This window comes from Hevea brasiliensis, chromosome 17, assembly GCF_030052815.1.
Source record: "Hevea brasiliensis isolate MT/VB/25A 57/8 chromosome 17, ASM3005281v1, whole genome shotgun sequence".
Classification (NCBI taxonomy): domain Eukaryota; kingdom Viridiplantae; phylum Streptophyta; class Magnoliopsida; order Malpighiales; family Euphorbiaceae; genus Hevea; species Hevea brasiliensis.
Window position 1 is genome coordinate 4,507,119 of NC_079509.1, and position 15,770 is coordinate 4,522,888.

General features: G+C 34.8%; 2 protein-coding genes and 1 long non-coding RNA gene across 8 annotated transcripts; all 3 read left to right on the plus strand.

Moving 5' to 3' along the window:
• Positions 1-590: 590 nt before the first annotated feature.
• On the plus strand, positions 591-3,613 carry LOC110641153 (membrane steroid-binding protein 2). Of its 2 annotated transcripts, XM_021792778.2 has the most exons (3): positions 591-1,009; positions 1,364-1,656; positions 3,100-3,613. In XM_021792778.2, the coding sequence occupies exons 1-3, from the start codon at positions 704-706 to the stop codon at positions 3,437-3,439; spliced, it is 939 nt and encodes a 312-aa protein (XP_021648470.2). In that variant the 5' UTR covers positions 591-703; the 3' UTR covers positions 3,440-3,613. The 2 variants fall into 2 exon arrangements, with proteins under 2 accessions (XP_021648470.2, XP_021648478.1); XM_021792786.2 differs by having other exon boundaries at positions 591-1,656.
• A 3,345-nt stretch (positions 3,614-6,958) lies between these two features.
• LOC110641474 (uncharacterized) lies at positions 6,959-7,864 on the plus strand. The gene is made up of 2 exons (XR_002492301.2): positions 6,959-7,227; positions 7,327-7,864. It is a non-coding gene; the product is annotated as an uncharacterized LOC110641474 (long non-coding RNA).
• Positions 7,865-10,735: 2,871 nt separating this feature from the next.
• LOC110641165 (methyl-CpG-binding domain-containing protein 13) lies at positions 10,736-15,633 on the plus strand. 5 transcript variants are annotated; one of them, XM_021792811.2, is made up of 8 exons: positions 10,798-10,954; positions 11,411-11,502; positions 11,631-11,741; positions 11,984-12,106; positions 12,210-12,305; positions 12,615-12,761; positions 13,613-13,766; positions 14,164-15,633. In XM_021792811.2, exons 6-8 carry the CDS (start codon positions 12,654-12,656, stop codon positions 15,438-15,440), a joined length of 1,539 nt encoding a protein of 512 aa, XP_021648503.2. In that variant the 5' UTR covers positions 10,798-10,954; positions 11,411-11,502; positions 11,631-11,741; positions 11,984-12,106; positions 12,210-12,305; positions 12,615-12,653; the 3' UTR covers positions 15,441-15,633. The 5 variants fall into 5 exon arrangements, with proteins under 5 accessions (XP_057995136.1, XP_021648487.2, XP_021648503.2 ...); XM_021792803.2 differs by lacking the exon at positions 11,631-11,741 and having other exon boundaries at positions 11,411-11,562; XM_021792817.2 differs by lacking the exon at positions 11,411-11,502 and having other exon boundaries at positions 10,811-10,954.
• The last annotated feature ends 137 nt before the right edge of the window (positions 15,634-15,770 follow it).

Below are 15,770 nucleotides of genomic sequence, written 5' to 3' on the forward strand. Positions count from 1 at the left end.
CGAGACCACCGCTGATTTTTACAAAATTGATTTATAAGTTTTATTTATCCAATAATTTATAACTTAAAAATTAAAAATCAATTTCTAACAGCCCAATTAAAATGGTATTTAATCCATCCATTTAAAATGAGAGAGTGCAGCTGCGACGGTCAAGTGACAAATTACGCTGAAGTTCTTCCCAAGTGTGTCTATTTTCTCAGAGAAAAAAAAAAGTAAGTCCATTTTCACCAGCAAGCGTTTCACGCTTTACGCATTCCATATATGACACGTTTCCAAACCAAAAAGACCTAACTAACCCTATATGTAAAATCTTAAATCTAAAGCAAAGGCTGATGTCTGATGATGATATAAAAAGCAACGGCTTAATAAAATATGTTTAGTAGGGTTATTTTATATTTATATATATATATAAAATAAATAAATTTAATTATTAATTATATTATGAAAATAATTAAATCATAATTTTTATAATTAATAATTATAATAAAATATCAGAATATTCTAAATTAATTAAAAATATGCTATCATGCACGTGATCAGCTCGTTTATGGTGTCTTAAAACAAGTTTTTTAGATTCTCAATATTAAAAAAAAAAATAACGAGAAAGAAAAGAGACCAAAATCCCTAATTTGGTGCTCGCCGACTCTGCGGGGACACAAAGGTACACCATTTCTGATCTGCAACCAAACTCAGAGTCTCAAAAATGGAAGAATTGGTCTTTTACAGACAAGGCTTTGTTTCTTCATATCCATGTTTATTCTCTGGAGCTATCACCACCACAAAGAGAGTAAAAAAGCTGGCAGTACATCGTCTTCGATCTCAAACTCAAACTCACTATTTTTTTTCAAGGCCCATTAGGAACAAGGGTTACATGCCCTTGGTGATCTCCGATCAAGGTGAGTGCCGCGTTTTTCACATGCGTATGCCTCACAAGCTCCACCAGGGCAGCAGCACCGGTCGTGTCTGTAATGTTAGCAACGGCGCCGTCGGCGGTGAGGCCAACAAGCAGGTATTCATAAATCACGGAAATGCCATATTATTTTCTGATTTGGTGGGCATTTGGATTTGGAAGGACATCTAAAGGGCAATCGAGACATTTCACTGGAAAAATAAGAAAATATAAAAAATAGTAGTAGAGGGTCGATGAAATTTAATCGATATAGGTCCACCTAACTAGGGGTAATTAAGTAACTTCATTGAGAGGAAAATTATACAAATAAGTATTGTGTCAGCATCTGGCTTGGCTGGGAATCTCAGCCCAAGTACGCCTTTGAGCTTTGAGGCTCTCACCAGACCATCTCTCCTATTTTCTCCTCTTTCTTTCTCTCTTACCTAGCAAAAACCAATAAAAATGGCTTTGCAGCTGTGGGAGACACTCAAGGAAGCAATAACCGTCTATACTGGACTCTCTCCAGCCACTTTCTTCACAGTCTTGGCTTTGGGTTTGGCGGTCTACTATGTGATATCTGAGTTCTTTGGATCCTCGGATAATCATGCGAGGCCTAGAAGTGTTGAGGAGCAGGTGCAGCCTCTGCCTCCTCCTGTTCAGCTTGGTGAGATCACTGAGGAGGAGCTCAAGCAATATGATGGCTCTGATCCTAAGAAGCCTTTGCTCATGGCTATTAAGGGTCAGATCTATGACGTCTCCCAGAGCAGGTATAAAATAAAAAATTTTTGGTTTGGGTTTTCGGTTTGTGAATTTTGTGGGTTTACTTTTTTCAGGTTTCCAATCTTTTGGGTCAGCGGGTGTTTTAACTGCTGTGTGATAGAAATTTCTAGAAAATTATTAATTGGGTTGGGAAAATTTTGATTTCTTTTAGATGATAGATTGATTTAGAGTTGACCGTTTCTGATCTCTTTCACCTTTTCTCTATCATCCGTTTTAACCACTACTATACTTTATAGTTGATGACCTGCTTTATGCTTGCTTTTTGGTCTCTGATAAAAGGATGCTACTTTTGTATATTCTTTTTTTTTTTTTTGTTGGAAACTTTTGTATGTTCAAAAAGTGAAAATTTTGCAATTTCTTAATTCTTTTTATGGATGACTAGTACAGTACTTTTAAATATTAAAAAAAATTATTGCTATATTCTTTTAATTTTCAAATATATGTTTTCTGGGGTTTCTCGAGAATCTAGCATATGACTGTTGCAAATCTTCAACTTTGTTTCTCGTGATGAATGATTAATTTTGAGTTCTTTGATTTGAATTATTGGACTGATTATCTGCCTTCTCCTCTTTCTGGTTACTGCGTTCCTAATGAGTAAATGATGTTAAATTATGGAGATTCTGTGAAGCAAGATTGATTAGATAATTTAAAATTCGAGCTTTCAGCAACTCATGCTAAATATCTTATTCAAACTTGTAAGTACAAGAAGAACTTAATTGGGATTTCAATGTACAGAGGTTGCAATTTGCAATAGAATAGCTGTACTATCTCCATGTAATAGAGGGATTTCAGTGTGCAATTTGCACTCACTATGAGTCTTGTGATTCTAGGAGTTGATTGGCATTCAGCGGATGGTTGCTAGTTTGTTGTATCCATTGTTTTATGTTTCTATGACCTCACTGGAATGTTTATTTTGTTTTATGCAAGTAACAAAATGTAGCTGGGTTTGATATGTCATGATTATTGTGAATCTTAGATTTGCAGCCGTCTTTTCTTCATTTCTCCTTTTTGATTGATTTGGCTTCATTTTGTGTAATCCAGTTCTGCATATTTGGTAAATATCATTTGTTGCTGTTTGTAATTATATTGTGTAATGTCATGAACAACTAGATCTGCATAGTCATATAATTGCAGCTGATTTGTGGCATTTGAAATGCATTGCATGGATCATAACTTCTAGGTGATATAATATCTAATTAAGAATATCACATCGTGCATCATGCTATGTGTATCACATTGAGACAGAAAACCTTTGTGCATGCTTTTTTACTTGATTTGTTTTTTTAACATTTTTAGCGGAGAGTTTGGTTGTTCTGTCGGTATGAATTGTATGATGGAATTTTGAACTTCTTCCACCAATGCACAAATTTTTTGCTAATACAATTTGCAGAAAGTACTTAATAATTTGTTATGTATTACCATTGTTGCAGGATGTTTTATGGGCCTGGTGGACCTTATGCATTATTTGCTGGAAAGGATGCCAGCAGAGCTCTTGCTAAGATGTCCTTTGAAGACAAAGATTTGACTGGTGATATCTCTGGTCTTGGTCCGTTCGAGTTGGAGGCCTTGCAGGATTGGGAATACAAGTTCATGAGCAAGTATGTTAAGGTCGGAACTATTAAGAAGCCTGTCCCAGTAACTGATGAAGCTGCTTCTGCTGGTGAACCAGAAGAAACTAAAGAAGTTGATGTTGCCAAGCCTGCAGAAGATGGTCCATCAGCTTCAGCCGATGGAGCTGTGGAAACTCCTGATGCTGAAGCCAAGGAGTAATAATGTTAAGATATAAGTTCATGATTGCTTGCGGAGATGCCAAGAACAAGGGATGTTTGTTCAAATCCATGTACTTGGTGAACATTGTTTTACAGTTTAGTTTTTCTTCCTCAATGTAATATAGTTCTGTTACGGACATGCTTTGCCATTCAATAAATCTTTATGTCGAACTAAGTTTGCAGTATCAAACTTGTTACATGTCTTGGTTAATGTCGGTGGTGTATACGGCCATCAATTGCTATGGGTTTAGTAATAAACCTTACATTCAGTTTTTGCTCATTGAAATTAATTTTTCTTCTAAGCCATTCTCCAATAAAGTCAAATAAATTTGAGCATTGAGTATAGTCCGCATTGCCAGCAGCCAAGCACTTACAACACATACTAAAAATTTTAACATTAATCGGTAGAAGATTAGAAAGACTTGACACAGGCAAATTAAAGGATAATTCTTTACATAGCGGATTAATATATAATTTCTTTATTATAGTTTGCATGTACTCGGTTTATATGCCTATTACATAACATTTTGACCCAATCACAATTTCCAAATCGGTTCAGTTCAAAATTAAGATTGATCAAATCAAATTGGTTAAAATCAGTCAATTTAATCCAGTCCAACTCTGGATATATAAAAACACATTTTTCTTTAAAAAATATAAAAATTTCAAAATTTCAAAAATTAAATGCCATTAAAATTGAAATTAAATCAAAACCGACTCGAATTAATATGATTTCAATCTCCCCAAATCTTAAACTGAATTACTGATTTCAACAGAAAACGGACCCCAATCAGTCTGATGGCCACCCTTACTTACATATGCAAATTCACTATCATTCTTATCATTTAAATTTATTTTAAATTTCTAACACAATTCCTCTAAATTATACATAATTTATAAAGAAAGAGAAGATTGCTCTCGCAAAACACTTCAATATCCATCAACATATGTTCAATATAATTAATCTCATTATAAGTATATAAAAAGAAAAATTCATACTCATTAATTTCCACTAAATATAAAAAATAAGCAATTAATTATTTGTACAATCTAATAACCAAATCGAGACATTCCCTAATAGATGTAAATATGTAAAAAAGTGAAAAAACGGTTTTAAATCGAAATTAAATCATATTAGAACAAAATAATCAGTTTTGATTAAATTTAATATTAATTTTAATTAAATCAAATTATAACCCACTATGAATACATATCTGATTTTCCTTATCATTAATTTCTGACATAAAATTAGAGTTGCGTAATGAGCATTTTCATAGGAATGACAACAGGATAAATGAGACGCAAAAATCGCTCTCCCCATTTTCGCCTTACAAGAGTTTGCGGTTGAGGTGGAGACTTTCCCGCTAGAAGTTTTCTACGTTACTTTTCTTTGTATTTATATTTTTTTCATTTTAATTTATTATTATATAACATAAATTTATTTATCTAAAAAAATTATAAATAAGAAATATAAGCATTAAACATAATCTTAATAATTTATCTATATTTTTATTTAAATTTATCATATTTAAATATATAAAATAAATTATTTTTTAATAAAATATAAGGCATAATACACTTTAATACTCTATATTTTAGCTTTTTTGGTATTTAGAGCATATACTTTATTTTATGTAAATTAAGAACAGAAATTTTAGCTTTATTTTCATTAATTATTAATAATATTAAATAATTCTAATGTGACATGCTAACATACAACCTATGTATAATGTGGCACTCATCAACTTTTTAAAACCAAATATGGGGAATATCTAAATATGTTACATACGAAATGGGCTTCTATAGGGCATGCATGCATGCATTAAGGACAATTTCATGCCAATATGTCAATTTTTTTTTCCCCGAAAGCATATTTTAGTTGTTGATTTTTATCTTAGAAGTTTATTAATATATAGTCTTTAAAATGTAACATCTCATGTCTCAACTTTTTAAAACTAAAATGGAGTAAATTTTAAGAGCTTAGTTAGTATTAAAATAAAAAGAAAAATTAAATTAATTGATAATATTATTAGACTTTTTTTAATTAAGATGAGAAGTTAATTCATATATTAACTTTTTTTAAATTTATTAAATTATTATAAGTGATAAAGGATGTTTTAAAGTTGAGAGTGTCATTAAATTTTTCTTACAAAGTTTTCTTAAGTTTTGAATTGCAATAAATCAAAATTGTCATCTAATCCATCAATATGGTGTGGTCCAGATTTTACCTTTTTTTTTATTTTAAATAGATTTAAATAGTCAAAATCTTAATTATCTTTCTTAAAATTATATATTTTAATCGATTTAAATTACATAATTAAATTTTTTTAATATATGTTTCTAAACTTGCACAATTAAGTCAATTTTCATTTTAATTATTTTAATTAAAGATCTCAATTAAAGGTTATTTTCATATAAATTACACATTTTGGTTTACTTTTGATTAGAGTGAAATTAAATTAATCATATTGAACCGTACACAAATCAAAACTGAAATCACTTAAAATTGAAATTAAAATCATTCAAAAACTAGAATTCGGACCAGATAGAACTAGAACCAATCTTAATATCTTCCATTCTTAAATTAGAATTATCGTTCCGATTTCGATTCAGGGCCGTGGGCCTTGTCTAGCTCACCGAGACCGATTGCTCTTATTTTCAGTTTCTTCATCACTCTATGCGCTCAAGCTTACAGCAATTGCAATTGTGCAAATAACACAGGTCTTTGTCCTTCGACAGAGGACACACCCTTGGCACTTGTCAGTCGTCACCTCACCTATGTTACTATTGCAGCTGGCCCGACCAAGCTCAACACCTAGCGAGAGTTGCCTTTCCAATTTTTTCATCCTCAATGACAAGCAGTGAAATTAGTATTGGAGGGCATTTCAGTCACTTCAAATAGCAGCTTCACTATTCACTCACCTGCTTTACTGTAGCAGCAGAACTCCATTCTCACTATAAATCTCTAATTTAACTGCTGTTAAAAACGCTAATGCGTTCAGGAGCAATAGGCTACAAAATGAGAATAGCCCAAACGCATCTTAATATCAAAAGGTTGGCGGGAGCCCCAGTCGGCAGGGCAAGGCAGGCCCTGATTTTCCATAACGGTTATGTTACTGAGGAGTCAGGTTCCTTAAACCCAAACCCAATAAAACAAGGTGTAGCGTGGTAGCTACTGGACCACAATGCTGAAGATGGTTTCTTAAGTGTACAGATCTCGTTTTCACGGGCTGGCCGTTGAATAGGGAATGAGCTATCCTATCAAAATAGTACATATAAAATGCCAATCCTTTTATTTAATGCCTCAGGCCCCTTTTGTCCTCTCATGTTACCCTTAAACCTTCTCATTCTACAATTTCAACATTAGTCTATATCATCCGGTCAAATCTTGCCACATCCAAAAAAAAAAAAAAGAAAGTGGCCAAACATCAATTAACAATGAAAAATCAATTGAACTGAGAAGGTTGTCAAGGTGCATCCATACAACAATCTTTTTTTTTTTAAGCAGTGCCGAGTTAAATTATTTTATTTATTGAAAAGCTTGGACTTGTCTTTTAAACCCTTTTGAGCAAAATATGTTTATCAATTATGGGTTAGGGCTAGTGAAGATTAGAAAAATGGCATCCAAGTCATTCAAATATGATCGGCTATGAATTTTGGCTCCATCTTTTCTTTCTCCCATGGGTCATCTTATCCCCTTATAAATAGACCACAGACCCACTCTAACAGCAACAAAAGTTCCTGTCTTCTCTGCTTCAAAGTTCAAGCTCTTCTTTGAAGCCTCTTCTGGTTTGTACTATCTGAAATCATCATGACAAGTTATAGCTCTTTAATTCTACTTACAGTTTTCACAATCATTTTGGGTACACTCCATCCCTGTACTTGCAGGCATATCAGCTGGGCTACTCATCAAGAAACAGATCAAACATTAAACACAAAGCCCTCTTTTCCATTTCCTCGGCATCTGTCTGCTATTTCTCACTCTGTGCAATCCAGAGATGACAAGGCCAGCACAGTATATGGTGTATCGCATAAACTTGTTCCAGGCGGACCAAATCCACTTCACAATTGATGGAATTTTCCATTATCCAGCTTGTTTCCGGGAAGAACTCACAGGTTTCTCTTGTAGCTAGGAAAAAAAAAAAAAAAAAGAAAGAAGAAGAAGAAGAAGAAGAAGAATAAATCATCCACAGTTTTCTTTTTGTAGTTGGTTCCTGAAAATAATGATAGGGAAAGAAAAAGAAAGATGCTCAAAAATGGCTTCTTCCATAGGATCTAATGTACTTCTCAGTTCTTTCCTTCATTCTTTCCACGAACCAGCTTGTTTGGAGTTGTAAAATGCTATATGTATTACTATCGAAAAGAGTATCATGGATTTACCATGTTAACTTAAATCTCGAGAAAAATATAAGTTCATTTTGTGTTATATTGCATTTGCACTTGATGACTGCATCAAAACATACAATTCTATCACCAACAAATTTGCATTTGGAGCTCCCATTAGTGATTAATGATTAATCAATGAGAGAACAAAGAATAGAAACACCGAAGACGGGAAGCCCTTGAGAATAATAAGCTTAATTGACTTAGGGTTGTAAGATTCCAACATTTTCTTATCCTTTTAGGCCAATAAAATTAAGGAATCATGCATTTATGCAAGCTTACTTATCTGTCTATTACAATATATAGCTATAATTAATTAACTATTATTTTCAGACACCTTGCACTAATGATCAACTGTGTCAGAAGAACAAGTGAACTTCATGAGGCTATCACATGATGAATGCCCGTTGGAATATTTACGGGGGATGGCCACAAAACCTTAGAGAATTATGATAAAATCTGCTTCATAGCTAGATATATTGATATACAATTTACTTGGCGGAATTGAAACCCTTGTAGTTGAGATGGATAGCTGACAGACCAAAAAAAAAAGGACAAATAGAGGAAGCAGGAAGAGCATATCCATTAAACATGAGATATAACCACTGTGAATTTTAATTAATGGCGCCGAGCAGAATTAATTGTAGGTAGGTAATGTATGCTGATTTTTCTCGTTTACAGTACCCTTATTATTTATTAACATTACTTGTGTAATTGACAAGTCCTTCTCCCTTAATTGGTCTTTCCCCATCATATTTATTTTGTTGATCAATTATTCAAACTTTTTCCATAAGCATCCAATTTAGTTTTTACCAACTTTCCTTGTAGTTATCCTCCAGCCCCTTCAAGATTCTTAACCATGCTTCAAGCTTATTAATTCCAAAATTACCAATTTGTCACCAACCTCAAATTTTGAAAAGAATAATGGAGTTGAGTTTCTATGTTATCTTTTCTTCATCAAATAGATAACAAAGCAATAGGTGGCCCGCCTAGCTTTGGTTCAGTGGCAAGAGCATGATGAACCTGGGGCCGCCTCCCCGGTTCGATCTCCCCTCCCCCTGATTAAAAAAAAAAAAAAAAAACAAAGCAATAGGTCAGGATTAAGCAATGACAGAAGACAATGTTAGAATAATAGAAAATTGCAACAGGTCAACTCACTCGCAAAGCAAAGATGAACATTTTTATTTTATTTATTTTATCATTCATCATGTCATATTTGTGTTAATTAAATCAAGAAGCCTGAAAGCTGACACAATAGAATTGGCCGGTAGCAGCTTTAATAAATAGGGAAGCTGACGAACAGGTAACTTCTGCTTTCTACTTGTAATCTTTACTAATTTTATTATGTACCTTGATGAAGAACTGTAATTGGAAGCACATCATCCATATTTGTCTTCATGTTAGATACCAACAGAATGCATATTATTTTCTTTTCTCACTTAACAAAAACATTCTTCTATACACAGATCTCATAGATTTTCAGGTTTTAATTATGCATCTGCAATAACAGAACTGCAAATGGCTCCCAAGGGTCAACACTTTTTTCCCCTTCTTTTCATAGCTTGCTGATTAAACAATTTATCGGCTTACGTAGTCAGCCTATATATTTTAGTAGAAATGCAATATGTATTAGTGCCTAGTCAAGCAATGTATGAACATTGCAGACTTTCTCTGAGAAAGCAAAAACAATGATATGAATAAAGACAGGATCACAAGTGACTGCAGAGTTTATGCGCGTACACCTTCCAAAAAGTCTACCTTTGTCATTTGTGAGATACACAGGAAGAGGATGTGCCTGCAACCAATTAGTTAGAATAAATTATTTTTTTCAGAGAAGTCAGAATTCTCCGATAGGTGGAGGTGGCCCTGATCCCCCTTATAAATAAACTTTCCAACCTACCTACTCATCATACAAACAAAAATCAAAACTGCCTTGGTCCCTCTGAACTAAAATCCCATTAATTGTTTCCCACCATTTATATCATGAGAATTAAAAAGTCTCAAATGTTCCTCATTCTCCTGATAGTGCTAGCACTTGTCCATGGTACCAGTTGCCGCTACACCTACCATGTTCCTATCAAAGACGAAACACAACAGGAATCCAACACTAAGTATTCTGACATGTTTCTACGAAGTATTTCTGCCATACGTAAGGCTATAAACTCCAGCAACGGCAAGATCAACTCTATACACACCGTCTCTCGCCGACTTGTCCCCTGCGGACCAAACCCACTTCACAACTGATTGTTTTAAAGCAAATTCCAATCTCTTTTTCATTTGTGATATATACATATATATACCATTTCTCTTGCCTTAGTTCTCCGTCTGCTCAACGCTAGTTATGAATCTGTAGCTGTTTTTGGAAATAAGATACGTTATTCTATAAAATATTTCAATAAAGTTTTTGTTTTTTCCGCTGGCTTGCTTTTTTTTTTTTTTTCTTCCTAAACAGGCTCGCCTTTCATTCCCAAAACATAAGATGAAAAGCATTTATTTTTCAATTTTCCATTACTAAAAAAAAATCTAAAGCCTGCATATGGTCCGCTGGTAATGGGCCTTTGGTCGAACCCAAAGTCCCAGTTTAGGGCTGAAGGCGAAATCCAAAATGCTTGGGAATTCACTCCTTCCAAAAACAGATCTCCGATACCACGTGACCATCCCAAAACAGCACTAGATTCCGATTCCATACATCCACCGCAATTATTTATTAAAAAAAAAAAAGGGAAATTACCCCCAAAGTGGAAGGAAGGTTACGGTCGGTTAGTCGGTTGGTTTCTTAACCACAGCCACTTGTTAGTGAGCCTTCTTCTTCACTCTCTTTGACCGGCTGTTTGGATAATGGAATTTTAACTGACATATGAGGTTAACTTCGTAATTTGACCGACATATTTAAATGCGGCACGAGAAGTTTGGCAACACGTGCTTTCTGCCATGCCCTTTTGTCTTTGTCCAAATCCGCCTACTCTTTTTTTCAGCTTCACGATTACACAGAAAGAGAGAGATTTGAGAGAGACAGAGAGAGTACCCGGTGATGAAAACAGGAGTTTCTGGCGACAACTGGAAGTCCGATGACCCACTACCGGAGGGCTGGACAGTCCAGGTCAAAGTGAGGAGCAACGGTAAAAAAGATAAGGTAATTAGCAATTTGTTGAAGTCATTGTTTTTCCGTTTTAGGTAATTTTACTGTTTGGCTGCTGCTTGTGCTTTGAATCTCTCGAATCTTTCTGTTTCTTTTTCTGATGCCTGGCTTTAAAAAGACTTGTCATTTAAATTAAAACCAATTTAATTGTTAGGGAATGCTATGATCATCAGTTTGTGAGATTTGTAAATTTGTGTGAAACTATTAATTGCATTTAAAGTTTGAATGTTTGCTAAATCTGTCCTGAAGAAATTGTTAATTCGTTATTTTTCTAATTTAATATGTAAATCTGAAAAACGACTCAATTCTAAGCCATTTTCTACTTTAATAACATGGATTGATTGATACTGTAAATTCATTTTTTCACTACCATGCTTTTCACTAATTAACACAAATAATTAAAAGACTAAGTCCATGGCTTTTATTTTTAATCTTTGTTGTTTTATTTAGTCTTCTCAGTAACTCAAAGATGAACCCAAAATGGAAAGATGCCTAATGGGTTCTATCCTGCTGTTCAAGATTGGGGGATAAGACTATTCGAGGTTAAATTAAGCAATTTTTTTCGCTTGACTTCCTGATCCAGTTGTGATAGTCTTGTTATGGTATGCTTAATCCTTGAACATTCTCTATCTGTTGTTACTGTAATGAAAAGGGCCTTTGTCTAGTGCAGTAGGACAAAGTCTTGGGCTTGCAACCTCTTGGTAGCAGGTTCAAGACTTCACAACAACCACCATCTCCAGAATTCTCTTCACATGACCCTATTTTGATGGAACATAACTAGGTAATGGACTTTTATATGTGTACTAATGCAGCTTTGTAAGCTAAAATTCTTGTATCTCTGGTTAATGTGGGCATAATTGGTCTTTCAGGAAATGATTCTACTCAACTTTGACTAAAAGTAGAAAGTTATGATAGAAGAATCCAAGTCCAACATTAAGAATATTTTTAAGGGAATAATGAACTCTAAGCTATCTTTCAGTGACAAGGCAATTGAATTTTTATATTAATCTGTTTTTATTGCAGTGTTACTTTCCTCCCTCAGGTGAAGGTAAATTCTACTCCAAACTAGAGGTAGTTCGCTATCTTAACAACAGCAATCCTAAATCTGAAGAGAAGGAAAAAGGCATTGACCAGCACAATGAAAATGTCTGATGAAAAATTCTGCTCTTTTTGCTTTTGTTTACCTCTACTTTCCATTATTGTTTTTATCAATATATAGAAGAAGGTTTTGATTAGCTAAGGAATCTAGGTTGTAGTTGAGAAGGCTGAGCCAAAAGGATTACCTCCAGGATGGACCAAAGAAATCAAAGTGACAAAGAAAGCTCATAAAATCAGAAGGGATTCGGTATTCAACCTCTACTACCTCTTTTGGTTTTTAAATTGTTTTTGTACACTTTCTTGAATTATTCTTAGTTTTAACTTTCAAGATCATTGTCTTAGTTTTTATGACCTTTTTCTTGTTCATGAGCTTCTTGAATATTTCTAGGTTTTTAGCTTCAGTGTCATTTTCTATTCAGATATTGTTTCCTTCCAGATTTGGTTGCTTGCATTAATCATGATTTGCAAATTATTTGTACTCTTAAGTTTAATAGATTGTTCATGCAGCTTATTTGTTGAAGATTCTTACGTTCTTTGTCAATCTTACTTTTTGTAGTATTACACTGATCCTGCAAGCGGATATGTATTCCGCTCTATGAAGGACGTACTTCGCTATCTTGAAACTGGGGAGGTAGGGAAACAAGCATTCAAGCCCAAAGACAAAGGCAACAATGATGTTGAGTTGGAAGATGATAAAGCATGTGTATGTGCATCAATAGTTCTGCAAGTTTATATCTTTATTTTATCAATTAATAAGATAATTCCTTATGATGCTTCCTCCAAGATCATTTTATTATTTTATCAAGCAAGGGATTAAAAATTTTATAGGTAGGCCTGTCTATCCATAATATGATTGAATTGAACTGTGTTAACACAAATAGAGTTATCAAGGAAATCTTTTTAGAAAATCATTGATAATATTAGTTATGGGACAAGTGTAAGTGGTGTTGCTAGCCTTGATGTTTGTACCTTTCCTTACCCATGTTCAATGGTCTTTTGAACTGTAAATTTGGGCATTTCTTTCTGTTGTTTTGTCCTCTGTTCTGGAAGTAGCTTTGTTTCCTCAAAACTTTAGAGTCTGTTTTTGGACGTGAGTGTGGATAACTCTTTCAGTACATTTGTCTTCTTTATTCTTTTTATGTGTAAACGGTTGCTTACTGTTGGGTAGCCATCTGCAACTGCAATTTGTGCTTGTTTGGTAAGGTGAAATACTATGATCAGTTGCAGTTTTTGTTAAAATTTTATTAGCATTATCAAATCTTTCAGTGTTTAATTTTTTATTAGTGTTTCTTGTTCATTCTGAACCTCAATAAAGCTAACCCTATGTGTGTTGCATGTTCTAATTTCAAAAAGTGTAGCAAATACAGCAGAAAACTTAAACAAACTGTTCATTGTTTATGGTATCTTGAACAAATCCGTGTTTATGCAGCATTAATAATTGCTCTGCTTTTTTTTCCCCATTGGTCCATGAATGCCAGTTGAAACCATTGTTTGGCTTAGATTTAATAATTATCAATATTTTGACTTCTTCAAAATTTTCATCTCTCTCCCTAGTCACCAGCTGCAGCAAAGAAACAAAAGTTGGCAGTCAATGGAACAAGAAGTCCAACTATAAGTGAGAAGAGCTCAAAGCCATTTGAAGTTGCAAAGGATGAACAAGTACTTAGTTCGGCTAATACAGGAGAATCCTTGCCTGTCTCTGAGCATAGTAATGGCCATTGCATTGTCATAAATTTCCTTACTGTTTACTGAGCATTGTGTGTGTTTCTGCATGTGCACATTCATGAGCTTTTTTCCGCTTATTCATTTCATGGGAGTTGATTGAAGGTGACAAGATGTGGAAAATTTTATTTTAGAACAGGAATTGGATGAGACTTGACAAATTGCTATAGGACGTGATTGGTTATCGATATTTGTCTATTTGTTGTGGGGCTGTTGGGGTGGGTATATGTAAAATATATACTCTAATTTGAATATATGAAGACCATGCATCTAGTCCCAGGTGAACATCCCAGTAGTTAGAATTTGGGCTTCCAATCCTAGGATACATCCCATTGGGGTTAAGGGGATATTTATATCTAATTTGAATTTTCTTAATGATGCAGATGTAGTAGGTGCTCAGTCTAACAGCTCAGAAGTGCCAGAGGGCAAAGGTTCAAACCAAACAGTAGGGAAGAGTGATCCTGCTACAAGTGTAATAGCTACTGCAGTTGATATCCTCCCAAATGAGCCACCAGTGGAAAGTAGGGTGATGAAGGATGAAATTAGAAGTACACCTCAAAAATGCAAGAAGAAAAAGAATCTTAACCTGCCTCGCCGGGCTTCAAAGCGACTTGCTGGCCTTCCACTCGATCCTACACCTGAATTGAAAACAACAAACCGAGCCCGTCAAGCTCCAGTTAAACAGTCTGATGATATAGTTGTAAGTACAGGTGGAGGTTCTTCCCACACTGAGCTCCCCAAAAGCACAAAATGTTCATTTGAGTCAAATAAGAGCAAGCATCCAATTGTACATACAGCTGCTCCAAGCGAACATGTAGAAAAGGTAGAAAGTGTAAAAAGGGGTGATGAGAAGCCTGAACATGCTGTTGTTTCATCTATAGGAAATCTAGTAGAAACAGAAAATGAGGATAGTAAGAAGTGTGAACATGCTGTTCTTTCAGCTGGTAGGAATCTGGCTATTGGAGAGGAACATCCTGGAATGATCATAACTGACAATAATGCTGATGAGAAGCCAGGACTGCCTATTGACCTGCCACTTGGGGAGTTATGGCAAGATCCATGCATTGCATTTGCAATAAAAATCCTCACTGGAATATCATTTGACAATTCTGGAAGTGTACAAGTCTCATCAGGGTCAAACAATAGTGAATTTGGGAGCTCAACTGCTTTGGAAGACCATGCCAGGAAAGAGGAAGATCATAGGAAGCAAGGATGCACTGTTCATCAGCCTCTGGTTAACATAGTTACTTCAGAAGAACGTCCTAGAGGAATTGACATTGGTGATAAAAGTGATGAGAAGCCAGGATCCCCTCTTTCTTTTGCAGATGCATGGGCAGACCCCTGCATTGAATTTGCTATAAAAACTCTCACAGATGCAATTCCATTAGACTATGATATGGTCATTCAGGATTGTCTTCCACAGAAAGCGAGCTCATCACAGTCACAAGAAAGTAGTGGCTTGACCTTGCAGAATGTAGGTGAGCCTGGTCAAACCGAATTTTTTTATCGGCAATTTGGCATTTCAGAGAAGCCTTCATACAATCAAGGGGCTTTGATGGAGCCTGCATTACCACACGCTAAAAATGTGAACTTAGGATACTCGGGTGGAGCCATTCACCATCAACTCAGTGAAGACAGAAGCAAAGAATATAAAAGGTAGCAATCCAGTTGTAGTAATCAATTCATTGTACAGTCTAGGGAACTTCGATCTGGACGTGATTATTTTTGGGACGAGATCATCTGTAATTCTCTAGTTAGCATGAATGTTCACCCCCTAATCTATCTGTACTCAGATATAAACTTTGTTGTCATTCATTTGAGATAAAAATTAGTTGGAACAGCAGTTTTTCTTAGTTTTGGGTTATTCCTTTCTTGGTTTGTTTTCTTATCCTGATGCTTTTTTCCAGCACCATAAGAACGAAAATTTGAAGGTCCACGTTGCTTGTGCTTGGGTCTCAGCGGCTTAGCTCTTTGCGTACCCGTCACCGCT

Coding starts and splice junctions, on each gene's coding strand:
- LOC110641153 (XM_021792778.2), top strand. CDS start 704: ATGGAAGAATTGGTCTTTTACAGACAAGGCTTTGTTTCTTCATATCCA. Junction 1,010..1,363: donor GCGGTGAGGCCAACAAGCAG/GTATTCATAAAT, acceptor ATGGCTTTGCAG/CTGTGGGAGACACTCAAGGA. Junction 1,657..3,099: donor TATGACGTCTCCCAGAGCAG/GTATAAAATAAA, acceptor CCATTGTTGCAG/GATGTTTTATGGGCCTGGTG.
- LOC110641165 (XM_021792795.2), top strand. CDS start 10,853: ATGAAAACAGGAGTTTCTGGCGACAACTGGAAGTCCGATGACCCACTA. Junction 10,955..11,983: donor GCAACGGTAAAAAAGATAAG/GTAATTAGCAAT, acceptor TTTTTATTGCAG/TGTTACTTTCCTCCCTCAGG. Junction 12,107..12,209: donor TTGACCAGCACAATGAAAAT/GTCTGATGAAAA, acceptor TAAGGAATCTAG/GTTGTAGTTGAGAAGGCTGA.